The sequence below is a fragment of the Dipodomys merriami genome, unplaced genomic scaffold (genome assembly GCF_024711535.1).
Source record: "Dipodomys merriami isolate MVZ:Mamm:240054 unplaced genomic scaffold, mDipMer1.0.p SCAF_496, whole genome shotgun sequence".
Lineage (NCBI taxonomy): Eukaryota > Metazoa > Chordata > Mammalia > Rodentia > Heteromyidae > Dipodomys > Dipodomys merriami.
This window is the reverse complement of record NW_027206064.1, coordinates 278,452-292,435: the sequence shown is the minus strand read 5'-3', so window position 1 is coordinate 292,435 and position 13,984 is coordinate 278,452. Positions and strand designations below refer to the sequence as shown.

At 51.6% G+C, this 13,984-nt stretch overlaps 1 protein-coding gene across 1 annotated transcript in view; it reads left to right on the top strand.

The window, feature by feature from the left end:
* The window catches only part of LOC138809372 (transforming growth factor-beta-induced protein ig-h3), a 31,030-nt gene extending 17,481 nt beyond the window's left edge, over positions 1-13,549 (top strand). The window contains exons 7-17 of the mRNA XM_069995883.1: positions 242-383; positions 3,163-3,375; positions 4,065-4,202; positions 4,772-4,917; positions 5,880-6,016; positions 6,788-6,918; positions 9,355-9,479; positions 10,662-10,764; positions 11,815-11,894; positions 12,329-12,353; positions 12,852-13,549. Coding sequence (XP_069851984.1) covers positions 242-383; positions 3,163-3,375; positions 4,065-4,202; positions 4,772-4,917; positions 5,880-6,016; positions 6,788-6,918; positions 9,355-9,479; positions 10,662-10,764; positions 11,815-11,894; positions 12,329-12,353; positions 12,852-12,892 — 1,281 coding nt within the window. The 3' untranslated portion in view covers positions 12,893-13,549. The remainder of the gene's footprint in view (positions 1-241; positions 384-3,162; positions 3,376-4,064; positions 4,203-4,771; positions 4,918-5,879; positions 6,017-6,787; positions 6,919-9,354; positions 9,480-10,661; positions 10,765-11,814; positions 11,895-12,328; positions 12,354-12,851) is intronic.
* The last annotated feature ends 435 nt before the right edge of the window (positions 13,550-13,984 follow it).

Here is a 13,984-nt window from a genome sequence, read left to right as displayed (position 1 = left end):
AAAGAAGGGAAGGCAGAGGGAATGGTAGGGGTGAAGACGTGGAGGTAGAGAGGAAGACAGCATGCTTATCAAATGCCCGAGAGAGATGGCCATTGTGGCTGGTGTGCAGAGCAAGACCAGGCCGCGGTAAGTGAGGATCTGCGACCCACTTTCTCTCTCCCTCTCGGAGGGAGGACTGGCCAGGGTCTAGGAGAAGCCAGACCCTTTGGGGAGCCCTTCATCCTCCCCTCATCCTTCCTAGGCTGCTGTGGCTGCGTCGGGGCTCAACACCGTGCTGGAGGGCGACGGTCAGTTCACACTCTTGGCCCCCACCAACGAGGCCTTTGAGAAGATCCCTGCCGAGACGCTCAACCGGATCCTGGGCGACCCAGAGGCCCTGAGAGGTGAGTGCCCAACGCCTCCTGCGTCCACCCTTGAAGTCTGGACAGGAGCTTCATGGGTAGGCCAGCGTTATAGTTTAAAAAAAAAAAAAAAACCCGTTGCCAGTTCCCCTTTAAGCGAGGGGATGGAAGGATGGGAGGACCAAGCGTAGAAGGGAGTGAAGATGGGGAGAGGGCCAGGCCACTTTCAACTCCATGACCTCCAAAGGACCTTGAGCACTAAGTTGTCTTGACAAGGCCGGAGACCCCTGGAGAGGAGAGGAGGCCCCAAGTTCCCTGTGTACCCCCAGTCACACTCTTCCCTCCCTACCAAATACAATCCAGGGATGTCTTCATTTCTCTTGAATCTATTTAAACCCGCCCTGGCATGGTCTACGTCAGATGCCTAATGCCTTTCAGACACCCTATAAATTTAAAACATTCTAGCCAGACAGGGATGGGAAAGGGCCTATTTCTGAAAGCACAGATGGTATCTGTTCTGCGTCCAAGTGACTCTGGTGCCTCGTCTGTTCCATGCCAGGAACTGGTAGTGGATACAGTTCCATCTGTGCCTTCTAGGAATGAAAGCCTAGAGGGTAGCAAACGGGAGCAGGTTGTTGGGATGTAATCTAGTGAGTATAATGACGAAGATACTCAGGCAGTAGGAGTGAGGGCTGGGGTGGGTGGATGGGGGAGGGGGGTTGGGGGTGGAGCTCCAGCCTGGGGCTGGGGGTGGAGCTCCAGGCTTCCTAGAGGAGGTAAGCTGTAAATGCATCTATCTTAACACACTTGGAGTCTTTTTTTTTTCTTTTAGAGCCATGTTCCCATTGCATTAGTCAGCTTTCTGTTACTGTATCCAATAACCAGGAAGGTCAGCTTATAAAGCCAAAAGGTTTGCTTTGCTTTGGTTCAGTTTTGGAAGTTTCAGTCTATGGTCACTTGGCCCTGTTGCTTTAGGACTGTTCACCCAAAGTCATCCCAAAGCTAGCAGCGCGTGGGGGGGCGGGGGGGGGGGTGAGGAAGAGACGCCTGGATCCCAAATCCTCTTAAAGGGCACCCCTACTTTTTAAGGTTTTCACAATCTCCCCATACAGCAGCCAGGCTCTGGGGGACATTCCAAGTCTGAACTATAAGCACCTATTAAAAAGACATCTTCTGTACCCAACACATGTGGAGATATCAGATCTTCTTATTCTAAAGTAGAAGGAGAAAAAACAACCCCTAATTTAGGTCTTTTTTGGGGGGGGGGTCCGGTCGTGGGGCCTGAACTCTGGTCCTGGGCGCTGTCCCTCAGCTCTTCAGCTCAAGGCTAGCACTCTACCGCTTGAGCCACAGAGCTACTTCCAGCTTTTTCCTTTTTGCTTATGTGGTGCTGAGGAATCGAACCCAGGGCCTTGATCATGCAAGGCAAGCGCTCTACCACTGAGCCACCTTCCCAGCCCCTAATTTAGGTCTTTTGCATGTTGGTTTTATCCTCCTCGATAACTGGTAATGCTCAAAGTGAGGTCCCTCTGCGGGGTGCTGTAGCTTCGTGCTGGAAGAAAGAGGGGTGTGGATCCACTGTTGTCAGTCTCCTGTTATTTCCAGGCCATCAGGCAGGCAGGTAGCAGCTGGGGCCTGGTATGTGTTTCCTTGGAAGTGTGGCTTCTGGTCCCAGCTCTACCCACAGATCACCTGCACCCCATCTCACCCCGTGGCTTAGGTTTCCTTCTCTGAGAATCAGAACTGCCCCAAAGCGTCATTCCCTTAGGGCTGGGTTTGGTTTTGTTTCACGGTACTAGAGCTTGAACCCAGGGCCACTTGCTCGAAAGGCAGGTACAGTACCGGTTGAGCTCTACTCCTAGCCCCACCCATAGACTCCTGCCATTCTGTCTTTCTGTCTGGCTGGATCTGGTAACCACTGACTTCCAAAGCCAGTTTCAAGCAGCCCAGTGCAGGCCTCCGCTTCCTCCTGCCCGTGACAGCGCAGTTTTGGTTCCTACACTTTAGGGACAGATGAAAACTCGCTTCTGTGGTGAGGATATAAGACAGAGGGGCCTTGGAGACCCTGCCCAGCCTGGAGTGGGGGTGGGGGGCATGCCTTCCTCCCCCTTCTTTGGGGCTTCATCTGTGCATAAGCCTGTAAGAGCCTTTTCAGGGAACCCCTCCCCAGCCTCTCCCCCAAATATAACATCTGGACATGTAGCCATGCAGCTGTATTTATTATTTACAGGTACAGTGGATGGGATTGGAAAAAAAAAAAAAGCCATGTATCTTATTTCCCATCACTCCCGGTCTCTAGACGCGCGGTGGCAGCTAGTAGATCCTTGGGTAAAAATGAACAAAACCTGGCCAAATTAAACAAATATTTCAAAACTGTCCTTCAATACAGTTTTCACCTTCTCCTGCCACATTTTGCCTGTTTTAACAAGGTCAGTTGATTTAGAGGAGTAAGCTCACTTGAGTTTTTTCTTTTCTCCCTGAAGTCCTGAATAAGAGAATTCAATGTACAGTCCAGAGCTCACAGCCAATGGCTGACATAGCTTTGGACATTTACTCTTTGGTCAGGCTACATGCAGAGTGCTTCACACATCAGGTCTAGAAGACAAACGCTGCTGTCATCTGCTCTAATGAAGAAGATGAGGCTCAAGGAAGCTGAGCTCAGGCAGGCTGACAGCAGAGCCCCAGCTCTGGTTTTAGAGCGTAGCAAGCGGGAGAAGAAAAGGATCTGGGCATCATCCAGCCTCATTTGGAGATTGATCCAAATGATCAGGCCTGACTGGGCTCTCACTTGACCTATATCCTGCTCTACCCCTCCCCTCAGACCTCCTGAACAACCATATTCTGAAGTCCGCCATGTGTGCCGAAGCCATTGTGGCGGGGCTGTCCATGGAGACCCTGGAGGGCACCACCCTGGAAGTGGGCTGCAGCGGAGACAGGCTGACCATCAATGGAAAGGACATCATCTCCAACAAAGACATCCTGGCCACCAATGGCGTGATCCACTTCATCGATGAGCTGCTCATCCCAGATTCAGGTAAAGCCAGGCCTTAAGGCCCGGCCTCCCATCCCTTCTGCCATCCCTTGGTGACCAGATTGTAGGGGGGATAGAGGAGGGGGGGACTCACAGATTCGTTCAGGGGACTTCCCTGCCTGGACCCACTTTACAACCCCTAGCCAGAAAACTCCTAGAGGGCATATGGCAGATTGAGGAGATACTTGAAGCAGCCCCGGGAGTCACTGAAGGTCCCCAGAGCCCTTTTAGATCTGCCTTTGGTAGCTGAGCACAAGGCTTGTTTCCTGACCCCAGAGCATTCCTTCCCGCCATAGTGTCCAAACCATCCCAGTCACTGACCCAGAGAGGCCGACTGGATGGACTTTGACTCAGCTTCCATATGACCCAGGAGAGAAGGGATCTCACAGGGAAAAGCAACACTCTTCGGGTGGGAGCGGTCACTGGCCTTGAAGGCTTCTCAGTCACCCCACAGGCAATGCGGCCTTGCCTGGAGACACCCCGGCCTCTTCCAGGATGGCTCTGCCCACAGCCAGCCCTGCGCTCCCCTCATTTCTCCAGTGGCTAGGCTGACACAAACCCCGCTGGGTCCCTGCAGTGGTTAGAGGGTTTGTTGACTCACAAGATGTTGCTCCTGCTGCCGAGTTCCATGCCATGGGGTGCGCAGATGATGAGCGCAAACAACACTGTTCGCTTTTGAACTCCTTCGGCAGCCAAGACCCTGTTTGAGTTGGCAGCAGAATCAGACGTGTCCACAACCGTTGACCTTCTCAGGCAAGCTGGCCTGAGCACGCATCTCTCTGGAAATGAGCGGTTGACCCTTCTGGCCCCGTTGAATTCTGTATTCAAAGGTAACGTGGGGAAAGCACCCTACTGATTCATTACCCCCATCAGCCACCTCTGTGAAACTCTTCTGCTCTGCCACAGCCTTTGGATGGCAGGCTTTTCAACTAACTCAGCTAGATGAGACCCCGGCAGAAACTTCAGACTTAATCTTTGTTTGGTTTTGCAAGAGCCAAGAATGCATTGGAGGAATCTCTGCCTAGGAATGCAAGGCTTTGCATCTGCCAGGAGAGCCGAGCATCCTTTGCTCTTTCTGTTTGCAAGGTCAAGTCTCAATATGCAGGCTGGGAAGACCCGCTAGGCCGCAGCTACGGGCAAGGAAGGGAAGGAGCCAAATTGTGTGCATGCCTTTCCTCTTACGGTGAAACTCCAAGGGCCCTACACCTATGCTGTTTTGTTTTGTTTTGTTTTCTGCAGAAGATGTGAGATGTTCAGAAATATTAGCAGTCCCAGCTCCCTTTCTCAGTCTCCATTTCCAAACTCAAGGAAGGACAGCTTTTCACCTTCTTTGTCTCTCATCATTCTCTCCACCCGGGAAGCCAATCACTCTGGCCCTTAACTACCTCTTGTCTTTCAGATGGAGCCCCTAGCATTGATGCCCACATGAAGAATTTGCTTCTGAACCACATAGTAAAAGACCAATTGGCCTCCAAATACTTATACCATGGGCAGACTCTGGACACATTGGGTGGCAAGAAATTGAGAGTGTTTGTTTATCGTAATGTGAGTGCTGCATCTTCAGTCCTGCTCTTTCTTTGGTTCAACTCTTAAGAAGTAGACGTTGGCTTTTTGTTGTTTTGTTTTGCTTTGCTTTGGTTGGCCATGGGGCTTGAACTCAGGGCCTGGGTGCTATCTCTGAGTGCACTTTACCACTTTGAGCCACAGTGCCACTTATGGTTTTCTGGTGGTTCATTGGAGATAAGAATCTCACTGGCTTTCCTGCCCAGGATGGCTTCAAATGCTGATCCTCAGATTTCAGCCTTCTGAGTAGCTAGGATGACAGGCGTGAGCCGCTGGTGCCTAGCTGTAGAAGTTTTATTAATAAAAAAATGTTTTAAGTAATATAATAAAAAATTTAAAAGTCCTTCTTAATCAAGGACTTACATAATCTAATGAAGAAGTAATTTCTTACTAAATGAGATTTTGCAGAAGGGTTAGGGAATATCCTTTTGTGGGTATCCTATAGTAAATAAACGCCACTCATGTCTGTATAGTTAGGAAGTAAGGCTGGAGGAGGGATGGAGGTTTTCTGTCCTTCCAGCCCCCTGACAGAATTACATACAGCTCCCTCCTTATTCCAAAAAGATTACCTTTCCTTTTCTCCTGTGTCTTTTCTATCTTCAAATCCCAATCTACCTTGGGATGTCTACCAGGAAGCTCAACGCAACCTTGTTCAGCCCTGGGATCAACCAACTCCATTTAGTTTTTCATCTATTCTGCCGAAAAAAAATAAATAAATAAATCAATGGCTTCGGTCATTGATCGTTATCAATAGACTTCCTCACTATGGAGACTTAATTGGATTCTCCTTTCCTTGAGGAAAAGTTTAAAATGATTTTCTGTCCTGAAAATAATACATCATGGTGGCCCAGGCTTCATGATGTAATACACACACTCACCAGTCTTGGGAGCGATGCCATCCACACAGCCCTGAACCAGCCTCTCTTTGTCTCTCTTCCGTGCAGAGCCTATGCATCGAGAACAGCTGCATTGCCGCCCACGACAAGAGGGGGCGCTATGGGACCTTGTTCACCATAGACCGCATGCTGACCCCTCCCATGGGGACGGTCATGGACGTCCTGAAGGGGGACAATCGCTTTAGGTAACCAATCTCTCCCAGGGTGGGGCTTCTGCCAAATAGAGAAGTCTGTGGACTGTGTGTGTCAAGATTCCTGCCTGATTTGGAAGATCAAGGCCAGCCTAGACAGGGTTGACCCTGTGCTGAGGGTTTTCCTAATGCTAGTGATGTTTCCAGGCTTAGGACAGGGAGAAAATGAAGGTCACCTTGAAACCTTGGGCTGGGAAGCAGGGTTCCTCCTGGGAGTGTCACCTTCCTGTAATGGGATGCAAGGGGAGAGAGAATAAAGGGGGAGAGGGCATTTTATTATGACAGCCCCAAGAAAACATTACTCTTTCGCTGGAAAATCCCCAATTTGCTGGGACAGGTGGCTTTGAAACCGGGGTGAGTCTCCCAGTCTCTGTGCAGAATCTACTCCTACGGAACTGTGGCTCCGGTGTTAAGTTTGCCTTTCCATCCTGTTCTTTCTGTTCCCGACTCCCTTGCTCACCTCCCGTGGATGCTGTCATGTGGAGTGACTTCAGCCACCTGCCGGCATGTCCTCCCTAGAACTCAATCCCGGAGCCAGCCAGTCTCTTGAGTTGGCCGTGGCTCTGACATTTCTTCCTCCCGCTACCTCTGGGCTCTGACTTCTGGCCACTCATCTTGAGTGTGATGTGTATATAACCTAGGTAGGGAGGAGATGACAGGTGGACTGATTCCCTCCTTTGCCTGGGAGGGAGATGAAGAAGAAGGAGGGGGCAGGGAGTGTGCCTTCTCCCAGCAGGTGACATTTCTTCTCCTGTGTGTTCACAGCATGTTGGTGGCTGCCATTCAATCTGCAGGCCTGACCGAGACCCTCAACCGGGAAGGAGTGTACACAGTCTTTGCTCCCACCAACGAAGCCTTCCAAGCCATGCCGCCGGAGGACCTGAACAAACTCTTGGGTAAAAAAAAAAACAAAATGCTTTAAGTAACGCATTCCTATTTTTTCCTTTTTTCCAAAGTCATCTACCCAGCGGGGAAGAGCTGGCACCGGACAAAGGGGTTAACTGGAGGAATTTAATGATGAGATCATTTGTAGAAGGGTGGGAGGACTTAAGGGACTGGCAGAGAGCTAAGAAGACATCCCCGGGGCTGACAGCAGTGGAAAGAAGGGGCGGCAGGAGTGAGGGCAAGAACCAGGCAGGACTTGCACATAGGGCTCAGAAAGCTACCAGAGCCTTTTATATCCTATGAGGGCTGCTGAGCACCTCAGCAATCAGCCAATGGGAAGCCCAGCCTCCCTTAGGCCAGTGCCTGGGCCTGGGCCTGGGTCTCCTCCCATTGGCCGATTCCAGGAGGGCAGAGAGACCTAGATGTTGCAATTCGTAGAGGTCAGGGTCCCAAGTAGATGAAAAACAACCAGCCTGGTCACTGAGGCCTGCCTTCCCCCCTTGGGGAGCAGGAAAAATGCTTACCTGCATGAAATGTCCCTCGGGAGCAAATCCAAGTTCCCAAGAACTTTTAGACATGGGCCTGGGAAAATGTGTGCTCACATGCTTGGGTACCTGCTTTCCCTGGAAGCAGTTCGAACCCTGGCTCTGGCATTGACCAGGTGAGTGAGCCCTGGCAAATGGCTGAACCTTCCAAGAACTCCAATAGCTCCTCTCTTGCTCCTCAGAGAGGCTGAGATCTGAGGATCCCGGTTTCAAAGCCAGCCTAGGGAAGAAAGCCCATGATTGGCTTACGTCCAGTTAACCACCAAAAGAAGCCAGAAGTGGAGGGTGTGATTCAAGTGGTAGAGCACTAGCCTCGAGTGAAAAGCTAAGGGATAGCGCCCAGGCCCAGGGTTCAAGCCCCACGACCCACACACACACACAATATATATATATTATATTATGTATATAATATATATATATGATGGCATTGAGGTGGGCTGGGGGCTGAGGGCAGTGGGGGACAAAGACTCATTTCCACAAGAGACACTTCCCCTCTCCTGACAAAAGATGAGTCTGAGGAAGGTAAAGAAGACAAAGGACCTTAGCCAAACCTGGGGATACATATTGTTTATACCTCCCTTCTTTTAGGCGAATAGAAGGCTCAGGTTGCTGTCAGTTCTGAGCTGAATTTGCGTCCTGTTTAAATTTGCTTTATTATTCATTGAATGCCGGTGTCTGTGACGCTGACGTCTTTTTCCGGAGAAGAGCGGGGGAAATTCACTCTGAAAACAAACTTTCCATCCCCTCTTGGCCCTGCAGGAATGAACTATTCTTCCCCAGGTGGCCCGAGCCTGCTCAGATTCCTCTCGTTTTCAGTTGTGTGGGAGTGGAAAAGGGGGAGGGAGAAAGCGTCTCAAACATGCGCCCCCCCTCCTCCCCAGGCCTCACCCCAAGTCAGACTTCTAGAAAGAAGGATGCCCACCGCCTCCCCAGCCAGCATCCCCGGGGCTGCCTTGTCTTCTCCATATCCAGGCAGTACTTTTGTGTGTGGGAGGGGAACCTCGCCATTTGTGGATGTTTGGAAATCGCTTGGTACCCCTGACTCCGTCCCCTGGCACTGGAATGAGTTCATCAGTAATCAAGTGAACTCCGGAGAAAGTTTTCAGACATCCAGGAAGGAGCCCTGGGGAAATGAACCACCACCGTTGGCTAGGAGACGGGCCGATCAGGGAGGATCAGAGAGGGGCAGTTGGCAGCATTAGGCCCCGCTTCCCACGCCAAACTCGGGAAAGGCCTGTGTGTACCTTTATGAGCCATCGGATGCTTTCCCCAGCCGTAGGGGGGAAACTGATGTGAGCTAGAAGGAATGCCATGAAGTTCAGCGCTGAGCAGAGGTACCAGGGAGGGAATTCCCCACCCCGCCACCTCGGCCCTGACCTCATCGGCTCCGGGGCTCCTCTGGAGCACAGCTGTTGCCTCTTCCAAATCCCCCTTCAGGAAATGGCCCTCTCCGGTGGAAGATGCATCGGAGGGCAGAATATGTAAATATTTCACAACTGTGTTATGGCCGACAAGACCCAGCCACGCCGATGATGAAGCATCCCAGATGGCGTGGCTGGAAAGGTCCCTGGCGTTTCCCTGGCAAATATTTAGCTCATGGAAACACAAGTCCTGCTCACAGAGGAATATGGCTTAACTCAGCCGCCGGGAAACTCTGCTTAACTCAGCCACACAGGGCCAGTCCTGGGCCCCAGTCATGCGCCTTGTGTCTGCCGACCTGTGCGCAGATGGTGGTCGGCTCAGGGCTGAGTACACAGTAGGTGCTCACTGAATGCTTGGACTTAAGCGCACGGACTTTTCCACCTTTGAGTCAGACACTTTGTACTTTCTCCTCTGGGCCCTCCGCCTTGCCAGTGAGCCATCTCGAGATTCAGTCTGCCTCTCCTTCCCCCAACCCTGCAGGAAACGCTAAGGAACTTGCCAACCTCCTGAAATACCACGTCGGCGATGAAATCCTGGTGAGCGGGGGCATTGGGGCCCTGGTGAGGCTGAAGTCTCTCCAAGGAGACAAGTTGGAAGTCAGCTCGGTGAGTGTGCCGGCAGAGCCAAAAGTCTGGTTACAGACCACCACAGGGCCTGGCGCGGGACATACCACCTTTGAGATACATCCTGACTGCAAGAGGGCAGCTTGTCCACAGAAAGAAGGGAAAGACAAAAAGGGGGGGGGGGGGGGAGAGCTCTTCAGGGAAATCAAGCCAGATTGCAACTAGATGCAAGAACTTCCGGATTTGCAAGGGCATAAAGCATCAGACTTGGCATGTGGGAGAGGCCCGTTAGGAGAGGGCAGGCAGTGAATGGCGTATGTGTCTCCCTCTTGAGCGATCAGCCCCCCAAGCCAATCTCTGCTCCAGTCCCCCACATGCAGGGGCTCAATGAGGTGCTGCCTTGAGCCAGACCATCCTCAGAGGCGCCCTGGACTCTCATTCCCGCTCTGCGAGCTTACCTTGCTCTGCAAGTGGCTGATGCCATTCTACCTTGGCGCGGTGCTTAGCACATCCCCACCTCAAAAGAGAGAGCCAGAGAGAGAGAGAGAGAGAACCAGTCCAGTTCTGAGAAGCTCCCTTAAAGAAGGCCACTGGTCTCCCTGGGGATGGACACGCTAGGATATAGCTGGTTGGAGACCCCTGCTCCTCTCTCCTGATTTCGAGCCTCCCTGGATCCCTTATTTTTTTTTTTTCTTGGGAGCCTGGGTAAAACCTGTTGGGATAGATGGAGGGAGGCCTGGGGAGAGATTTATCTTCCGATGATCTCCTCGCACCTCGTGTCAGATGTTGGGGTCCTACCTGTCTCAGACACACAAATAGTTTAGCAAGGCCTGCGTTCGATTCTCCTAGGTAGACCTCCCCTCAGGGACTCCTAAGCCAGGCATCTTGGAAAAGTAGGAAGAGCCTTTTGTGCAGATCTGAAGGCCCAGCTTCTAGTCCCAGCTTAAAGGTGGGGGGCACACTGTGCCCCTCAAATCTCTGTCTCCACTTCTGATCAGAGACAACAATACTCACCCTCCTTTGCTCTACACTCCCATGGGGATCACCACCTTGTAAGTTGCACTGTGCTGCGTCTACGAGGGAAGGAAGGTCTGCAGAGGACAGAGACTATGTCTCTCCCCAGACCATAATCCCCAGGACCTGGGCCTGGGTCTGTCCTCAGCAGTTACATGGATAAAATAAGTCTGTTGTGCATTTCCTAACCATCATCTCTGTTTCTCCCAGAGGAACAATGTTGTGCATGTCAATAAGGAGCCAGTTGCTGAAATTGACATCATGGCCACAAATGGCGTGGTCTATGCCATCAACAGCATTCTGCAACCTCCAGGTGAGACCCCCCACAAAGTATGTCATCCCCAAGAATTGGAATCTGGGCCTTCTCTTCATGTGGTAGCCTGTGCTTAGTAGAAAAACTGTCCTACACAAAGATCAGGATAAGGTGAAACCGTGACCATCACACAGTGCGGCTGACGGAAATGTGAATTGGTGTCATCAAAGAGTACACCCTCGGTGTTGGTGGCTCACACCTGTCATCCTAGCTACTCAGGAGGAGGCTGAGATCTGAGGAGTACGGTTCAAAACCAGCCCGGACAGGAAAGTCTGTGAGACTTTATCTCCAATGAACGGCCACAAAGTCAGAAGTAAAGCTGTGGCTTAAGTAATCCAGCTCTAGCCTTGAGCACCAAAGCTCAGGGACAGCACCCAGGCCTTGAGTTCAAGCTCTTGGACTGGCATGGAAGGAAGGGAGGGAGGGAAGGAGGCAGAGAAGAGGGAGAGAGGGAGGGTAGGAGAGAGAGGGAGAGAGAGAAGAGAGAGAAAGGGAGAGAGGAAGGAAGGAAGAAGGAAAGAAGGTAGGAAAGGAAGAAAGGACGATAGGAAGGGAGGGAGGGATGGAGGAAGGAAGGAAGGAAGGAAGGAAAGGAAGGAAGGAAGGAAGGAAGGAAGGAAGGAAGGAAGGAAGGAAGGAAGGCAAGGCAAGGCATGGCTGGTCTTGTTGAATGGTCCAAATGGTCCACTGTCCCCGCCCCACCCCACCGGGCCCAGTGGGGTGCTTGTGCTTGTATCTCGCATGCTGGTCTCAGACACGGTTCCTGTGCATACAGATGTTGGCCCCAGAGCTCCCAGTTCTTCTCTCCTGGTCTCTCTTTACCCCACGGGGGAGGGGGGGGAGGAGAAGAACAGTTGACCCTCAGTGCCACCTCTCCTCACTTGCCCATTCACCCCTCTCCGAGCCAAATCCCTCCACGAGTAACGACGTTATACAGGGGAAAAAAAGGCTTCACTGGGAAATGTGAGCCAGGAGTCCCAGACGTGCCCAGTAGGAATGGCACGCTGGAGGTTCCGCTCTCACTGAAGTGGCCTTTTCCATCCTCTCCAGCCAACCGGCCTCAGGAGCGAGGGGACGAGCTGGCCGACTCTGCCCTCGAAATCTTCAAGCAGGCATCAGCGTTCTCCAGGGTAAGCTGCCTGCTAGGGTTGGGCCCAGATGGAGCTAGCCTTGGGGCTTCTGCTTGGGCCCCAGCATTGGTTTGTTTGAATGTGTTCTTAGCAAGCATGAGAGTGCGCAAGTCTGCTCCAGAAACCTGGAGTGAGTTTTCACTAGAAAACCTGATCCCTGCTGGGTGCTGGTGGTTCACACCTGTGATACTAGCTACTCAGGAGACTGAGATCTGAGGATCGCGGTTCAAAGCCCGCCCGGGCAGGAACATCCATGAGACTCTTATCTCCAATAAACCACTAGAAAACTGGAAGTGGGGTTGTGGCTCAAGCGGTAGAGCGCTCGCCTTGAGCTGAAGAGCTGAGGGACAGCGCCCAGGCCCAGAGTTCAAGCCCCACAACTGACAAAAAAAAAAAAAAGAAAAGAAAACCTGACCCCTTGTGTTTTATTCCAGGCTGCCCAGAGGTCTGTGCGGCTAGGTGAGTCTCATCGGCATTTTGGATTTCTGTAGTAGTCCCTTCGGGGCCCTATCCCTGGCAGACCCAACAACTGTATATTGATAGATAAGAGCATCACGATCTGGCAGAACAAGCCTGGCTTTTAGGCATCAGGCCAGCAAGGGGAGGGAGGGTGAATTGGGGTCAGATGCAGAAAAATGCAGCTTCTTTCTCAGTCAGGGGAAGATAATAAAAAAACACGACCTTTTCAGGGGTTGATGTGAGTTTTGGCTTGGGGAACTGTGGGAATATTGCACAGCACTTGGCAGGAGCCCACAACAGAGATGTGGTTCCAAGCTGATAGATGTAGAAAATACACCTGATCCTCAGACAAGTTAAACGCGAAAGTTCCACGGGCCACACCGTACCTGGTGAGCACAGGAGGACCTGGCAGAAGACACTAGGCTCTTGTGCTCGGGATGACATCTCGACATCAGGTGGCATGGGTGCACTTTCACTCAGGCTCCTCCCTCTTTTCAGCCCCTGTCTATCAGAGATTACTGGAGAGGATGAAGCATTAGCACAAAGGATCACAGGAGGAAGGCCCGAAGCAGCTTCCTACCACTTCTCTCAGTTTGCCAAAGAGACCATGTGAATGTTCTGGAAACCAAAGATCACACTTCAACAGACATGGGCCGCACCACAATCAGATCTGAGCCTTGGATGGGGAAGAGGGAAACAAGAGAAAGATGTTCCCCCATCTCTTTTTATATCCTTTATTTTTCCATTCCTCCGCCCACTCCCCACCGCCCCTGCCCCAGACATGGTTGTTAATGCCCACTTGCATGCAAAGATCTGGAATACCATGACCCGACACTCACTTGTAGAAAAGAACCCATATGTGGAATTTCCTGCCCATGTCGAGTGCCTGGAAAAAAAAAAAAAAGAAGAAGAAGGGAAGTTAACGGCATGGTGGATCTCATAAAACGCAAGTCAAGCAATCCAGCATTCTGGGAAATCCTGGCCTGCTCTGTAGAGCTCTGGCAGAGCTGGAGAAATGGCATTATTATAAGCTATGAATCGAACTGTTTTCTGTCCAATGTGTCTTCCATCCCCACACGTGGCTTGGGCGCTTCTATGTGGCCCTGTCCAGGTAGAAAAGAAAGAAAAAGAATCATGGAGCCCCAGACTTCCTGAGTGTGACGGAGCCTTGGTGTGTTTGTGATAATAAAAATGAAAGAAATGGATGCCTGTGTGGACAGCTGTGTGCCAGCCTGGGGATCAGAGGTAGAGCCTGCTCTGGGGGGGGGGGACAGGGAAAGGGGGGCTGCCAGTCTACCTTTTAGCCCTCAAGCCCCCCCAGGAGCACCTCTGAGGTAATAGAGGACCCTCAGATGCTTACTCAGCTAGTGGGGATCTCCATCTGTCTTTGATGAACATTTTGTCATCTGAGCCTCTTACCAGCCCTGGAGTCCTGAGTCCTCATGTTCACGTGGCCCTGTGACCCCCTCATCACACTTGAAATCATCTTCCTTCCCTCTGTCTTTGTGGTGGTTTTGGATTGCATAGCCCCTGTGCAGTGGGATTTTTTAAATAACAGAGCCCCATCACACAGATGGGGAGATTGAGGTCCGGGAAAGGGAGAACCACTGGGAACAGAGAAAAAAAAAAGC